General features: G+C 42.0%; 1 protein-coding gene and 1 long non-coding RNA gene across 2 annotated transcripts in view; one reads left to right on the top strand and one right to left on the bottom strand.

Annotated features, from left to right (window-relative positions):
- The window catches only part of CALY (calcyon neuron specific vesicular protein), a 154,170-nt gene that overhangs the window by 100,649 nt on the left and 35,887 nt on the right, over positions 1–17,634 (top strand). The window contains exon 3 of the mRNA XM_033943470.1: positions 10,191–10,310. Coding sequence (XP_033799361.1) covers positions 10,191–10,310 — 120 coding nt within the window. The remainder of the gene's footprint in view (positions 1–10,190; positions 10,311–17,634) is intronic.
- On the bottom strand, positions 1,723–16,525 carry LOC117359966. Its single transcript, XR_004539330.1, has 3 exons — positions 16,376–16,525; positions 7,564–8,003; positions 1,723–2,303 (listed from the first exon to the last, which is right to left on the bottom strand). It is a non-coding gene; the product is annotated as an uncharacterized LOC117359966 (long non-coding RNA).

The raw sequence follows: 17,634 nt of genomic DNA, 5'->3' as shown, positions 1-17,634 counted from the left end.
CATCCTTCCCACCATCCTTCCATACCACCATGCCCCCTTTCTCTTCTTCCACCACCCTTCCATACCATCCTTCTTACAATCCTTCCATACCACCCTGCCCTCTTTCTCTCCCTCTACCACCCTTTCATATCATCCTTCTCACAACCGTTCCATACCACCTTGCCCCCTTTCTCTCCCTCCACCACCCTTCAATACCATCCTTCTTACAACCCTTCCATACCACCATGCCCCCTTTCTCTCCTTCCACCACCCTTCCATGCTCCTTTCTCTCTCCCTTTCCAAACATTGCAGCTGCCTGCTCTGCCCTCTGAGCAACTTTGCAAAAGGCAGCCCGAAAGCAGACAGAACAGCTGACGGCAATGGCCCCCCCTCGCATCAATGGCAACGCCCCCCCCCCCGCATCAACAGCAATGGGTCCCCCTGCATCAATGGGCCCCCCTCCCCCCACATCAACGGCAACATGGCTGGATCTGTTACAGGAAGGTCCCGCGATGACTGCATCTGCTGATCCATCCCCCTCCGACGTCACTTCTTTCGGAGCAAGTAAGTGATGTTGGAGGGGGATGAACCGGCAGACGCAGTCATCGCGAGACCTTCCTGTAACAGAGCTGGCTGCATTGCCATCGAAGGGGGGGGGCCCATTACCATTGATGCCATGAGGGGGCCGTTGCTGTTTAAAAAAAAATGGCAAGGTGAGTCTTCCTCTTTCATCAGGCCCCCTTCACAGTTTTGGGCCCTAGGCACGTGCCTACTGGGCCTATTCATTAATCCGGCCCTGCCTGCTCCCTCCCCCACCTTTTCTCTTCCCAAAGCTAAAGCAGTTACCTGGGCTGGTAGGCAGGCTCTGTTGCACTCAGAAGTATAGTAAGGTGTTTTGATACATAATAACTTTAGAGTTTGGTTTCACAGCTAATACAGTCTGCAGATCTTTGATTATTTAGGTCCTCCCATCCTGCCCCTCATTCCACCCATCCTTAGGCTTATACTACCTATATATTCTACTTAAACCTCTACAATTCTCCTTCAATTAATTCTAATGAAAGACTATCATTACAGATTGAGATTACTAGATTCAGACCTTTGTTGTCAGGTGGCCTTTTGATTTATACACAGGGTTTATATACACTGTTCTTACAATTAGACTGCGACTGACCTGTTTTTGTTTCGGCTCCTGACGCAACCCTTGAGGCGGCGAAAAATGGCCACGTCAGGCAATTGAGAATTGTCAGTGTTTTTTGTAATAAAACAATTTATTTATATATTTCTATGCTGGTCTGCTGGTTTTGTTTTTGGACTGGATCTTACAGGTCTAAATCGCTTCAATTAAAACTACTATGCCAACACTACTCTACACATCAGATACACAAAATACGTCTCTATAATCTGAAAGTATAAGCTAAATCACTGTATACCTCAATAAGTAATTCCCTACCTGAGCAGAGTATTTAGATTCACCCTTTTTGTCTTGCATGTCTGTCATAATTAGATTGTAGAAACCAGAATGGAATTGTCCAGATCAGAATGATGTGCACTAAAAAAGTGTCCTCCAGTTCATCTGGTAATATGAAGATCTTTATTCCTCCAATATCACAATGATACATTCAACGACTCAATGACTCAACATGTACATGTTTCGGCCAACTGGCCTGCCTCAGGAGTCTTAAAAATCACGAATGATGATATTCGAAATATTACATTACATTACTGATTTCTATTCCGCCTGTACCTTGCAGTTCTAAGCGGATTACATTAGAAGATAGCTGAACATTTCCAGGAAGTTACAATTTGGGGTTGGATGCATAGTAGAGGCTTTGAGGAGAAGTTGAAGGAAGGGTGGAGATTTGAGGATTATATGTAGGGAAGTTGCAGTTTAGTGGCTGGTTACATGATAGAGTCATTGAGGAAATAATAGAAGAGGGGTAGGAGGTCAGCTGGAAATTTGTATGGAGGGGGGAGGATATGGCGGGGGGGGGGGGATAAGAAGACTGGAAAGATTTTTTGAATAGCAGAGTTTTGATTTCTTTTCGAAATGATTTAGTCACTTATAGTTGTCAACAGGTTGGAGATGGAGGAGTCCAGCTTCGCTGCCTGCGTCGCTAGGAGGCTGTCGTACATCTTCTTGCGCTGAGTTCCTTTGAGTGGTGGGTAGGAAAATGGGATCTGGGTTCTTCTTAGTCTGGATGTGCAGTTTCGATTTATGCTTGCATTCAAATAGATTTGCAAACCAGAAGGAGTGTCATATCTTGTATGATACGAATGCTGCCAACTAACACTGAGCATCTTGCTGTAGGCGTCTGGTAGCACTATAGAAATAATAAATTATAGTACTAGTAAAAAACTAGGGAGTTATATCAGTGTTGAAAAATCAATGTAAACCCTGTCTGGATATTATCTCCTGGATTATGGCGGATTGTATGACTAATCACAGATCACAAATTTCCAGTCCTTTTCTGTTATGTTTATTTGAATTGATAGTAGTATGTTTGTAGAAGTTATCAGCTGAAAATGCATTGCGTAGTAATTGTATGTCTGACAATATGTTGCAAAGTAATTGTATGACTAACAGTTAATTGGTAATGAATTGCTGCTTTGTTATATGAAAGTATAATAAAGTGTCTTATGCTGACACTTTATGAAGGTCTCAACTATTGTAAAATCTCAAGGTTTATGCAGAGCATGTTCCAATCTTGTTTAAAGACACTATTTTTCATTTTTACTTTATTTTCCTTGTAATATTATGAATTTCTTTAACATTATCTATTGTTTTTAATTCTGCCTTTATTATGTTATATCTCCTCATTTAAATTCTCTTCAAGGTTCTATTTTCCAACGGTTCTCCCTTTTATATCTATTCCTTTTTTCTCCTCTCTTCCACTACCAAAGTACTAATCAGATATATGCTATCTAGTTAAAATGTTTAACATTAATCTTCTTCTTTATTTTTTCACTTCTTTATCAACTTTCAGGTGCTTTAGTTAGATTGTGAGCCTTCGGGACAGTAAGGGAATTTTATTAAGCACCTTTCTTACTTCTTACTTTCAATTTAAATGTATATTTTCTTAAAACCGCTTAGAACCTAACGGATGTAGCGGTATACAAGAAATAAATTACATTACATTACAATGTCTTGATTCTTTGCTAACTCTTACAAATAGTATTATTGAAACACCCAATTATAGCTAGTGGTACTGCAAGATCAAAACTGTGTCTCCAAAAAAGAAAATGAAAACTTCAAATACAGTAGATGGTATAACTGTTTTCCTTGGGACAAATATTCCCTGTCACCCCAGGTAAATGGTGACGGGTCAAAAGCGCGCGAGGACAAAGGCGCGCCGACAACCGAACGCAGACAACTGAACATAGGGCTTGATCACGCCGAAGAAAACCCGTATTTTAAAGGGCTATGATGGGGTGTGTGTGTGTGTGTGTGGGAACCCCCCCACTCTACTTAATAGGGATTGCGCTGCCTCACGCTGCCATGTTGGGGGGGGGTGTGAGGGGTGTAACCCCCACATTATACTGAAAACTTAACTTTTTCCCTAACAAACAGGGAAAAAGTTAAGTTTCCAGTATAATGAGGGGGGTTACAACCCCCCAAACCCCCCGCAATGCCAGCGTGATCTCTATTAAGTAAAGTGGGGGGGGGGGGTTTCCCCACCAACACCCCCCTTGGAGCCCTTTAAAATACATTTTTTCTTCGGCGCGATTAAGTCCTATGCTCAGTTGTCTGCGCTCGGTTGTCGTCGTGCCTTTGTCCTCGCGCGCTTTAGACTATGAACCCAGGTAAATAGTTTATTTAAAGCTTTTGAAATATCGATGGGCGGCTGTAACGCGGGGATGGAGGGGGGCCCGCGTTGCCTCCCATGGAGACTAGCGCACCGCACGAGTGGGCGGGTTTAGGAGGGCAGGAGGCAGCTTAGCGGTAGGCGAGTTTTTCCCGCCATGGGGCAGCCTCCTGATAGGCGAGGCGTGGGGCTAACGTCCGGGCGGAGCTTATAAAGCCGGGACCTCGGAGGACTCGGCGTCTTCCTGGGTCGTCCGAGGTGGCTTTTTCCTGCCCACCCTCCCACCCCCTTTTTTGTCTGGTTCAGTAGGTTGCCGAGTTTGGGTTGGCGGTTATCCCGAGCTATGGTATGGTGGAGCTCATCAGGTGATGAGCGGGGGGACGGCAGGGAGCCGTGCCCGTGTTCTGGTGCCTCTGGTTAAAGGGGCATGTTGGGACATGCCACCCTCCAGACCCTTGCTGGCATGGCAGGGTCGGGGGCCAAATATTATTGGTAATGGTTTAAGGTGTAGCTCGGGAAACTTTTGTTATGTGAGTGTTAAATTAATTGTTTGTTAATAAACAGAGCTGTGGCTATTTATCCATAAGCGAGCGTGGTTTGGTTACTGGAGGGGAGTTTATGTGAGGGTGGGGTGGGGGAGGGAGAGCGGGCCAATACATATCCTGCTGTTACACCTTACACCCCTCTTCGAGCTTTATGTTTGACTGACCAAAATCTCCTCTCAGTACCCTCTTCAGCTTGGAAAAGAGACGGCTGAGGGGAGATATGATTGAAGTCTACAAAATCCTGAGTGGATTAGAACGGGCACAAGCGGATCGATTTTTCACTCCGTCAAAAATTACAAAGACTAGGGGACATTCGATGGAGTTACAGGGAAACACTTTTGAAACCAATCTTTTTTCACTACGAGAAGAGTTAAGCTCTGGAACACGTTGCTAGAGCATGTGGTAAGAGCAGATAGAGTAGCTGGTTTTAAGAAAGGTTTGGACAAGTTCCTGGATGAAAAGTCCATAGTCTGCTTTTGAGAAAGACATGGGGGAAGCCACTGCTTGCCCTGGATCGGTAGCATGGAATATTGCTACTGCTTGGGTTTTGGCCAGGTACTAGGGACCTGGATTGGCCACCATGAGAACGGGCTACTGGGCTTGATGGACCATTGGTCTGACCTACTAAGGCTATTCTTATGTTCTTATCATAGGCACCAGACGTAATGAGATCTTTTCGATCACAGCACCCCAGTTATAGAACTCGCTCCCTGCTTATCTTAGAGAAGAATCTGTATTAGATAGATTCAAGAATTCCTTGAAAATCTTTCTGTACAAGGATGCATTCGAAACTTAAAACCTTAAAGCTCGGCAGTTCCAATCAGAATGCCTAATCGGGTCTTATCTATTTTACATATGACTTGTTGCACTTGTCCTTTCCCCAACCTATTATTTTACACCTCATTGTTTTCTTTTCTTAAAATCATTGTAGTCTACCATCTCTCCCCTTGTTTCTGTTCGTCTGTTGTCCAAGTTTGTCCTCGTTCGTATTTTAAAACTTTCTTGTTTCCCCCTATTTGATTATGTACACCACTTAGAAATTTTTTTTATAAGTGTTTGTATAAAATTTTAAATAAACTTGAAACTATCCATAATATCCCACTGTTGCTCCTTATAATCTTGGGCAAGTTTTACCTAACTTTCCATTATTTCAGGTACAAACTTAGGGGCCATTTTACCAAAGTGCAGTAAAATGTTGTAGTGCCCTTGTAACACTCTATGGTATGGGCGCACCTCGAATACTGTGTCGGAATATCTCAAAAAAGATATAGCGGAATCAGAAAAGGCACAGAGAAGGGCGACAAAAATGATAAAAAGGAATGGGATGACTTTCCTATGAGGAAAGGCTAAAGCGGCTAGGGCTCTTCACATGGAGAAAAGACGGCTCAGGGGTGATATGATAGAGGTCTATAAAATACTGAGTGGGGTGGAAACGGTAGATGTGAATTGCTTGTTTACTCTTTCCAAAAATACTAGGGCTAGGGGGCATGCTATGAAGTTACTATGTAGCAGATTTAAAACAAACCAGAGAAAATATTTCTTTATACAACATGTAATTAAACTCTGGAATTTGTTGCCAGAAAATGTGGTGAAATCAGTTAGTTTAGCGGGGTTTAAAAAAGGCTTGGATAATTTCCTAAAAGAGAAGTCCATAAGCCATTATTAAGATGGCTTGAGGAAATCCCCTGCTTATTCCTAGTAGTAAATCTGTTTTACTACTTGGGATCTAGCTAGGTACTTGTGACCCGGGTTAGCCACTGTTGGAAACAGGATACTGGGCTTGATGGACTTTTGGTCTGTCCCAGTATGGCAATTCTTATGTTCTTTTCCTTAAGCAGGTCATTCATGCAAAGGGTCACATATTTGATACACTGCCTGTCTGTGGGTACAATCAAAGCAGTTTACATATACTATATCAGTGGTCTCAAATTTGTGGACCAGGGGCCACATGCGGCCCGCAATGTACTATTTTGAGGCCCTCGGTATGTTTATCATAATTACAAAAGTAAAATAAAACAGTTTCTTGATCATATGTCTCTTTAGCTATAAATTATAATATTGTTATTAAGACTTAGCCAAAAGGAAAGATTTATAAACTATAGAGAGTTTTTACCTCATGCAAAATTGTCATTTCTTTAATAAGACATTAACTATTTTTTTCTGAAATCCTCCAAGTACCTACAAATCCAAAATGGGGCCCTGCGAAGGGTTTGTGTTTGAGACCACTGTAGTATATGGAGGTGCTAATGCCATTTTTACCACTTGGGTAAAATGGATCATTTTTGTATTTTCTGTATTAATGGGCATGCACTAATTTTCCTATTAGCATGTGATCATTAGTGTGTGAGCCCCCTACCACCACCTATTTTGTAGGCATTAAGGACTCATGCACTAATTGGTTAGCACATGGCAATTTAGCTACACTAATCGATTAGCGCAGAACACTTCCACTCTCTGTCCCCAGACTTGTCTCCAGGGCTGAAAAAAATATTTTTTATGTTGTAGTGTGTGGGAAGCATGTGTTGAGTCCAAAATTACGCTCCACAGTAAGGCTTTTTTTTTAGCTGAGGTAGGTGTGCACATATTAATGCTTACCACAGATTAATAAAAGGACACCTTAGATTGTAAGCCTTCCAGCAGTGGCACAGTAAGGGGGAATGGGGATGCGGATCGCCCCGGATGCCATTTTCACATGAGTCGCTGGGGCCTCTCTTCCTCTTTAAACGTTCACTGGCACGAACAGCATCTTCCACTTGCTGGTTGTGCAGATGCCGGCTCCCTTCTGATGTCACTTCATGGTGGTCAGGACTAGGACGTGACATCATAAGGGAGCAAATGCTGGCGAACATATCATGAGGTACGCTGGGGTGAGGGGACATGCAAGCGGCAGGGAAGAGTGGGGGGAGGGGCACTCAAATGGCAGGGAAAAGAGAGAGGAAATGGGGACTTGTATACCGCCTTTTTGTTTCTTTGGCATTTCAAAGGTGACATTCAAAGCGGTGGGCACTGGGGAATTAAGTGACTTGCCCAGGGTCACAAGGAGCAGTACCGCGATTTGATCTCACAACCTTTGGGTGCGGAGGCAGCAGCTCTACCAGTGAACCATAGTGGGGGAGGGAGGGGGTGCAAGGCACGGCAATGCTGGGTGCCACCGCCCCAGATGTCAACCTTCCTCACTACGCCACTGCTATCCAGGGATAGAAAAATACCTACTGCTCCTAAATGTAACTCACCTTGTGCTATTGAAAAATCCCAGCTTCCGTTAACAAGTGTTTGCCAGAGGTTCAAAGCCCAAGCTCGTCAATAATCATACCGTAGCTAGTTTTGAAGAATAATTAGTACCACAGATTCAAAATTCAGTAGAAAATAAAGTATAAATATTGGAAAAAATACAACCTGGAAAAGGTTTAAGTTTGGGGCAAATAAACTGCTTTACAATAATCATTATGTGTGGAAAATTCCTTGATTTCTTTATAAATGGACATTGCTGAAGAGATAAAGTGGTATGGACAATGAAGTGACAGAAGAGGCATTGCACAGAGATAAAAGGTAATGCTTTATCTATCCAGTGTCTGTTTTTACTCATTTATTATCACGTTCTCTAAGATTTAAGGTCAAGCTGTCATACAGGGATCTGTGAAATACGTCTACTGCATCCTGATGTGGTTGTAAGCTGTAATGAAAAATAAATGATAAGCTTTTTGTTAGTGCAGCTGATAAAAAGAATCAGAAAGCGATACATGCTTTTATCACTACATGAACGTACGAATGGTCACATTTATTCTAACATATTGTACACATTTCTAAAATGTTTTTCACAATCTGGCCGATAAATAGAGAACTTGCAAAACTTTTTTTTTTTAAAGGCTGTGACTCCTAACTTCAGGTGCAAACAGCACATGCAAATGCCAGTATTGTATTCATTTTTTTTTTTTTGTCATTAATCTTTTTATTGATTTATAATATATCGCAAGTGATACACTTGTTTCAGAAATACAGAACATAAAATATAAGAGTATTGCATTCATTAGGCATCTCAGATAAAGTATACTCATGGTTTGAAGGTTTCTTAAAATCCAGAACATACAAAGTAAAATCAGACAAAGAAAAATCCAAACCTTGGTCCAACCCCTGCGGCGTTCCGCATTCCGTAATTTATGTGTATACAATATGTGGCAATTATGCACTTAATTGATCTTATATAATACAACCAGTATTCAAACCAAATGGTTTTGCATAGGAGGCAATTCTATAAATGGCATTAAATATGGGTGCAAAAAAATCAGCACAAACTGCTATTCTATAAAGTGGAGTGGAATGGGTAGATGTGAATTGCTTGTTTATTCTTCCAGAAATACTAGGATTAGGGGGCATGCAACGAAACTACTAAGTAGTAGATTTAAAACAAAACATGAGAAAATAGTTCTTCACTCAATGTGTAATTAAACTCTGGAATTCGTTGTTGAAGAATGTGGTGAAAGCAATTAGCTTGGCAGGGTCTAAAAAAAAAAGGATTGGATAATTTCCTAAAAGTCCACAAGCCATTATTACGATAGACTTGGGAAAATCCATTGCTTATTTCTAGGATAAGCAGGATAAAATTTGTTATTACTTTTCTGGGATCTTGCCAAGTACTTGAACCATGGATTGTCCACTGTTGGAAACAGGATATTGGGCTTGAGGGACCTTACCTTCAGTCTGTCCCAGTATGGCAACTCTTATGTTCTTATGTAAAGAGCATTCACCCTTTATAGACTAGCATTTAGTGATGATTCCCTTGCCTAATTTTGGTTGCCAGACTTGCACTGGCTGAAATAGTGGCATTTATGTGTGTAAGTTACATACCTGTGTAAATGATTTCTGAACATCCCTATTTATGTGTGGAGATCCGTGTTTCGGTTTCCACTAGAAAGCCTTCCTCAGGGGTGATCAAGTAGATGGTTTTCAGTTACGATGCTGCCAGTCTTCTTATGTAGCGTTTGGATTGAGTCATTTAGTGTAGTTTTACAAGCCTGAGCCATTCTTTTATATATATTATATCAGCGCCAACTACAGTACTAGATTACAAGTCTATCCCTGAGGAAGGCTTTCCAGTGGAAGCCGAAACATGGACCGTTTTGGGTCCAAAGATATAAGTGAAAGGACTCTCTATATAATGTTTTAAAGATTATTTTTAATAAATTGTTATTGCCCTTAAGGTTGATGTATATAGTCCCTTCCCTACTTGTTTTTTGTTCTGTTCTGCTTTGCGTGGGGATGAGTTTTCTTGTCTCTTGTGGAGTGGAGGAGTCAGGGAAGCCACATGGAACAGGAAGAAACAGAAAATGGTTAAGATGTACTGGAAAAACCCCAGCAAGAAGAAGTGAAAGAAAGAGAAACCAGGCCCAAACCAACTAGAAAAATAAAATGATCAGACAAAACAGAAATAAAATGCTATCCACATGGTTCATACCACAAGACTGATCCCAAGAAAAGTGTGTAAAAGCAAATGTTGGCTCAGGGTGCCTGCCACAGCCCCTTGAGCTGATCCGGTCTGCTCTGAGTATCAGCTTTTACGAGAACTGCCTATCTTGATTTTTCTTAATATTTATTGTACAAAGGTCAAACAGATTTGAAGGTAAATCAAGTTTACAGGGGAATGTTGAAAATCTACTAGACCCAAATTATTCATTTAGGACCCCTTTACAAAGCCGTGGTAGCGATTCTCCTGCAGAAAATGCACTGAAGCCCATAGGCATTGATTGGCTTTGTAAAAGGAGACCTCAGATTTAATTCATCTTTGCATCCCTATTACTTCAGCAATTTTCTTCAACTTTGTTTTATAGGACAGAACTTGAACTTGTTGATTTCATTTTTATAGGTGATTGTCAAGACCAGAACGGAATATCAGATACAGCAGAAGAAGAAGAGAAAATTACATGTCCCTGGGATTAAAAAACTGAACATAAATCTATATGATGAAATGTCAGAGAAAGTCAAGGTATATTCTACCTACTCTTGTCAACAGCCAGAGCTGATATGATTTGTTTGGCCTTGTATTAACAACATAGAAGTTATCTGGATATGTTTTGGAAAGCATAATCAATAGTCCAACTTTAAGGGTGGCTGAAAATCTGCTTGAAGATATCCAGATAACTGATAAAGATACCTTTACATGAGAGTCATCCCAATGAATATTGACTCCCATATATTCATATATGATGGAAAATAATAAATATACATTTATTTATACATTTATAGAAAGAAAATAATAAATATACATTTCAGGTAGTTTCAATAATGTCTATAAAATACAGAACTGCCATTATAGAATTGACATGTCAAGCCCAAATATTTGGCACCTTTCTTGAATTTATTCCCATGCGACTTGCATGCTGATATTAAAGAATACCAGAGAGTGTGTACCTTGCACTTAATGCAATTATTATATCCATACAAGTTCAGTACTATGAGGGGTGTTCAATAATTTATCTACCTGAGTATGAAAGAAAGTAGCAAGCATGTTGAAACAAGTACTCATGCACAGTTGCAGCTCAGTGCAAGTCAAACATTTCAAGAGACAAGATGTAAGGAGAGTCTTCATGTGAATCAAGTAAGAAACTGCTAGATTTGGAGCACCATTCAGTGATAAAAATTTCTCACAAAAGAAGGAAAAAAGGCAAAGGAGATCCAAGAACGCATGACTGAAGTTTATGGTGAGCCTGCCCCATCATCCTACCAAGTAAAATTTTGGAGCACGTAGTTTTCGTGGGGTAGAGAGTCCATTGAAGATGACCCTCACATTGGACGGCCTATGGAAACAACTTCCACAGAAATGTGCAAGAAGGTTGAGGATTTGATTTTGTTAAATACAGTGGTACCTTGGATTACGAACACAATCCGTTCCAGGAGCATGCTCGTAATCCAAAATGCTCGTTTATCAAAGCGAGTTTCCCCATAGGAAATAATGGAAACTCGCTTTGATGCGTTCCCCCCCCCCCACGAGAACCGGCATTGGTCCTCCCGAAGACCCCCCCCCTGCGATTGGGCCCCCCCGCCACGATCCGGCATCCCCCCCCACGTGATTGGGTACCCCCCCCCCCCGCCGCTTCTTACCCTCTTCTGGGCACTGGCGCTGGCATGTCCTGTGCTTGGTGCCGGTGCCTGAAGATTGGCCTCCTCGTCTGCTAGGCTTTGAGCATCTGCGCATGCTCAAGGCCTGCGAGTTCACGTTCAGGTATGGTTTGGAAAATAATTCATGAAAAATTGGGCATGTCCAAGATTAGTGCAAGATGGGTTCCAAGAATACTGACACTATGTCAGAAAGCCACGAGGCTCCAGTGCTGTCAGGAGAACTTTGAGATGGTCTTTGAAGACCAAGTTAATTTTTTTTATCATTTGATGACTGGAGATGAGACTTGGGTCTATCAAAGAGATCCTGAGTCTATAATGGAGTCAGTGGAAGCACAAATCATCCCCCATCCCCAAAAAGTTGAAGACAGAAAAATCTGCAGGCAAAGTCATGGCAACTGTCTTCTGGGATGATGAAGAACTTTTGCTTCTGGAGTTCATGCCACACAGGACAACCATAACTGGGGAGAGTTACAACAACACGATGATCACTGTGGGAGTCAATCAAGGAGAAAATATGAGGAAAACTCACAGTAGACTTGCTGCTTCTTTACAACAATGTACATGTCACAACAATCACAGGCTGCTATCTAAGAATGTAAGTTTCAGTAGCTAAACTATCCATCCTACACTCCTGACTTTGTTACCTTAGATTATTTCCTGTTCTGAGTTTTGAAGAAATCTCTCCATGGACAGTGGTTTTCAAGTGATGAAAACGTCAAGGAAGCTGTGATGTCCTGGTTTGAAGGTCAAAAAGAAAAATTCTTTTCAAAGGGGTAAAATTTATTGCAGGAAAAGTAGATGAAGTGTATGGAGCTATCAGGGGACTATATTGAAAAATACAACATTTTTTTGAAAACTCTTTTCTTTCCTACAGAGGTAGATAAATTATTGAATACCCATCATAATATTCTATAATCTGGATCATTCCATGTCAAGTGGACCACTCTCGACCTCCTCCAAATTGAATAAATTTTTGTGTGGACATTCACTGGGGCAGGGGTCCCCAAAGTCCCTCCTTGAGGGCCGAATCCAGTCGGGTTTTCAGGATTTCCCCAATGAATATGCACTGAAAGCAGTGCATACACATAGATCTCATGCATATTCATTGGGGAAATCCTGAAAACCCGACTGGATTCGACCCTCAAGGAGGGACTTTGGGGACCCCTGCACTAGGGTCTCAAACTAAATCAATCAAAATATTTTCAGCTGGATCTCTATTGGTTAAAGACATATAGGCAGCTGAATGGAGGTCACCTTCAGAGTGTCACGCTTCACATAACACAAAACAGCCACTTTGTCTGGGCACTAAAGCCCAACAAAACCTGTCAGGGGACTGAAATTTTTTTGGATTAGTACAAATCCTGATACTTTCTTGTACAAAGTTTGGAACCTAACATGAGCTTGCCTTCCTTTTTATGGGCCAGAAAACTGCAAAAAATTTTACAATAAGAAATTTAAGGCCTACTTTGACTCAAGTTTCAAGTTTATTTAAAATTTCTTATACCGCCCAATCAACCTTCTAGGCGGTGTACAAATTCATAAAAACATAAAACATTCTTTAGCTAAAATACAAGTTTAAGCTGACATTACATCACCAAACAGTAACAATAACTTTCAAAGACTTTTAAAAGGTAAAAAGGCAAGAACTACAATAGTCAAAGTAAAAGAAAACAATTAAGGAAAAAACAATAGGAGGGGCTGCTATAAATAATGTTGAACTCAACAATGTTGAATTCAGTTGCCCTTAAAAGGACAGTTAGGTCCCGAAGGCATCAAGACCTACACTTTGATTCAGTCCATAACTGGACTAGGAGTCATGGCCTATGACATACGACGAGGCTTTGCAGTCAACTGGAAGCAAAGATATAATGAAATAAGGGAAATGTAATAAGACCTGTATACTGCATTTTTGTGTTTACATTTTCAAAGTGGTTTAATATGTACAGGTACTTATTTTGTATCCAGGGCAATGGAGGATAAGTGACTTGCCAAGGAGCAGCACTGGGATTTGATCCCACAATCTCAAGATGCTGAGGCAGCAGCTCTACCACTAGGCCACTTCTCATCTCTGCCTTTTTATGATATCACTTTTTAAGCATATTTTCACCATTTTCTAGGTGCAAATATCTCTGTTGTGTAGGTGTTTGTTTTTTTTTTCTAAATCACTTGAAAGAGTATCTTTTTTGCAGAAGACATCACCCTGTTTCATCTTGGACCCGGCCTTGCTAAGGTCAGAATTAGGGTACCAAAGACATGCATCATTTGCATGCTCAGATACACTAGGTTCTACAGTGTCATCTTTGGCGCCCATTTGTATAACATGCAAATGAGCTAGAGATGTGACATATTACAGTGCAGGCAAGCTTGTTGTGTAAGTTTTGAATCAATAGAGACCCAGCCAAAAAAAAATTTGCATAGTTTTGTTTGCAATCCTAGGGAATATCAGCATAACATTTTGTTCAATTTGGAGGAGGTCGAGTATACCACTTGATATGGAATGATCTATCTTTGTGCACAAATGAAACTTATATTTAGATGCTAAGGGGTCATAATCAAAGAAAAAAATGTCTAAAAAGTGATCTAAATGGGTACTTGGACGATCAAAAAACTTGATTGTCCAAGTACCCATAACCAAAGCTGGTTTAGACGTATCTAAAACCAGCTTAGGCCTTTCCCCTGCCTCTAAATGCATAGAGTGAAGAGAGGCATTTTTAGAGGAGGGGAAAGGGTGAGAGGTTGGCCGACCTATACATAGGCTTACAGCAGGTATAACCAAAAGTTTAGGCAGGTTGCCTAGTTGGCACTTATACGTTTTGACTTAGACCAAGTCAAAACTGGTATAAGTGCCGAAAAAGGGGCCACTGAGCTGATCACGGCTGCCGTGATCAGCTCTGTGGCCCCGGTAACCTGCCCACCCCAAACCACAACCATCGCGGCAGGAGAGATGGCTCATCTACCCTGCCGTGATGGTGATCGGCCACTCCTCCCCCCGATCCACGGCACTTCGGGATGAAGATTGTGATCTTGTTGGGAGAGGGGGGGTGGATGCGGCAGGAGAAATGACAACTGTGATCCTCACCCCGAAGTGCCGCGGATCGGGGGGGGGGAGGGGTGACCGATCGCCATCGCGGCAGGGGAGATGAGTATCTCTCCTGCCATGATCCATCCCCCCGACAAGATCGGGGCAGGAAGGAGCCTTACCCCTCCTGCCTCGCCAAAAACCCCACCCGCACATGCGACACGATCGGGGCAGGAGGGATCCCAGGCCCTCCTGCCCCGGTAACCACCCCACCCCGCTGATCCAATCTGGGCAGGAGGCAGCCCAACCCCTCCTGACCCAATGGAACCCCCACCCACCAATCCAATCTGGGCAGGAGGGAGCCCAACCCCTCTTGCCCAGGTGACCCCCCTACCCCCCACTCCCACTAATATATGGGGAGGAGGGGTCCCTGGCCCTCCTGCCCATGATGCACCCCCCACACAAATGCCCCAAACCACAATTGGGCCCCGAAACCCCCCCACATGCCGACCCCGTGACACCCCCCACCCCCAAGACCCCCCTTTACCTTAAAAAAGTTGGACGGACGGACAGGTCCCAAGCCCGTCCAGCTATCAGGCCCGCCATCCTCAGAATGGCAGGCCTTAGGGCCAGATTGGCCCAGGTGCCTCAAACCCTGCCCATAGGAGGGGCAATCACCAATCGTGTCAGGGGGGTATCGCAGGTCGCCGGGGCAGGAGGGCTTGGGCTCCCTCCTGCTCGATCCGATCAGGGGGGATCGTGGCAGGGGAGATTGGCTATCTCTGCTACCACTATTGTTGCTGGGAAAGGGTTGGGATTCTGTAACCGGTGTTCTTTTTGACAGACACCGGTCACAGAATCCAGCTTTTAGGTGAAGAACTGGCCCCTCCTTCACCTAAAAGCTCTTGTGTTTGGTGTTTGGGACTTAGGGTTTTTTGTTGATTATATGTTGTTAGTGTAGAGGTAGTGGTGGTCTGGGCGTTTAAACAGCTGAATGTAGAGGCAGGCCATTATAAAAGAAAACCTCCTTTTGGATGTTTTTTTTAGAATGGACAGTTTCCCTGCTTCTACTTTCGTAGGCCAAAAGGGGACTTAGACATTTTTTTTTTATTATGCCCCTCCACGGTTATAGCATTAGGGGGATAGTGAAACAATGTTCAACTTATTCAAAGATATTGTTATGCAAGATACTTCAGGGCTATATCTAAAGAAGGTGAGGCTAATCTATATTGGCATTTGATACTTCTTCTCCTGATCCATTAAAAGATATCATCATTTGAAAAATACTGTCCTTACCAGGTACAGTGCTTTATACAGTATACTGTAGTGATTCCCAAATATATCCTGTGATTCCCAAACATTGTGCAGTCAGCCAGATTTTCAGAATATCCACAATGAATAATCATGAGATCAATTTGTATACATAGATTTGCATACCAAGGAGTTAATCTCATATATATTTATAATGGATATCCTGAAAACTGACTGGTTGGGGGTTCCGCAAGGTCAGGTTTGGCAACCTCTGATATACCGTGTGGTAGAATCCTGGCAAAGCACCTCTCTGTGGTAGCATCTCGGTCAGCTGGAGCTTCCTAAATTCCCAAACTGGTCTGAATAAGTACACTGGGAATAGGGTATCTAATAGTGTTAGCAAGATAAAAATAAGCATGTTCCTCAACATTATTTCAAAAGTTTTTCTTCTGTTGACCATAGGAGGAAAGACTAGTTATCTTACCAACCTCAATAGTGTAACAGACCAAAGTTCTGTCAACCTCTTATAAGACTCAGTCAAGTAAATACAAGTGGGGACGATTAATTCAATATGTCAAAGAGTTGAGTGATTAAAGAAAGTATATCAAGTCCAATAGAATAATCAATCTTAAATAGTTCAAAATATGCTGTTTCACACTTACATCAACTGCTGATAGAACTTATGCTCAGAGACATGAAGGCAATAAACATGGGCAAACACCGCAACACTACTGCCTCACCACCCAATCATCGCTTGTTCAAAAAGATTTTTAGTTGATGATAACGTTGTGTCCTCAGCTCAATGTGTAGCGGCGACTAAGAAAGCAAATGCAATGTTAGGAATTATCAGGAAAGGTGAGCAGACAATCTGTGTTGCTACATTTTGACATTTCTGCTGCATTTGTCGTGGTAGACCACTCTCTATTACTTCTAAAGTTGAATGAATTAGGCATGCATGTATAAGTCCTAAAATGGTTTGCAAAATTTTTAGGAAATAGGACCTGCAAAGTAAGAAAGGGAAATAAGAGGTCCCAAAAATGGACTGCTTTTTTGCTGAGTTCCACAAGGATCCCCGCTGTCTCCTTCCTTGTTCAACATCTACTTAAGAGCTCTGCCAAAAAGATTCTCCTCCCCTCAAATCCATACATTTTCTTACGCAGACAATATCTTCCTACTTTGTGTAGCCAGAGACTCTTTTGAGGCCACCTTACAACACCTAACGAGGACCATAGAGGACCTGAGCACTTGAACACAAAAGAACTTTCTTAAACTTAATTAACAGAAGACTTCTATCCACCGGTGAAATCCTCAACATTGAAAAAACTTTGAAAATATAAGGCATTACTCTCGACTCGCAACTAACCTTTGAAAATCAGATCAACTCCCTGGTCAAAAAATTCTTCTTCAGTCTAAAGCACAATCCCTTTATAGCCAGGCTAATTTTAGATCTAATGGTTAGTGTAGTGAGCTGTGATCCTGGAGAACTGAATTTGAGTCGCACCACAACAACTTGGAAACCCTGGACAAATCATTTAACTGTCCATTCCCTTAGATACAAACCCCCCCCCCCCCCTTAGATTGTAAGTCTATTAGGGACAGATAAAAGTACCTGCATATGCTGTGTACAGTGTTGCATACAACTAGCAGTGTTATAGAAATGAGTTTTCAGCAGCAATTTCAGGCATAGTCCCTTCCCTCACAGTGGGGGTATGCATTTATATGTTAAGGCAGATTCAATTTCTATTCCCTAAACATACTTCACTTAGCTAAAAGCATACACAGATACCATGCACATGTCTTATACAGGATACATCTGTTTGTAAGCAGAAGTTGATCACTACATCCAGATACTGTACATTAAAGCTTACATCCTAAGAGGGGTAGGTTATCTCTATGCAAGCATGAATATACAGCAAATGGA

This window comes from Geotrypetes seraphini, chromosome 4 (genome assembly GCF_902459505.1).
Source record: "Geotrypetes seraphini chromosome 4, aGeoSer1.1, whole genome shotgun sequence".
NCBI classification, from domain to species: domain Eukaryota; kingdom Metazoa; phylum Chordata; class Amphibia; order Gymnophiona; family Dermophiidae; genus Geotrypetes; species Geotrypetes seraphini.
This window is presented reverse-complemented; position numbering and strand designations above follow the sequence as displayed.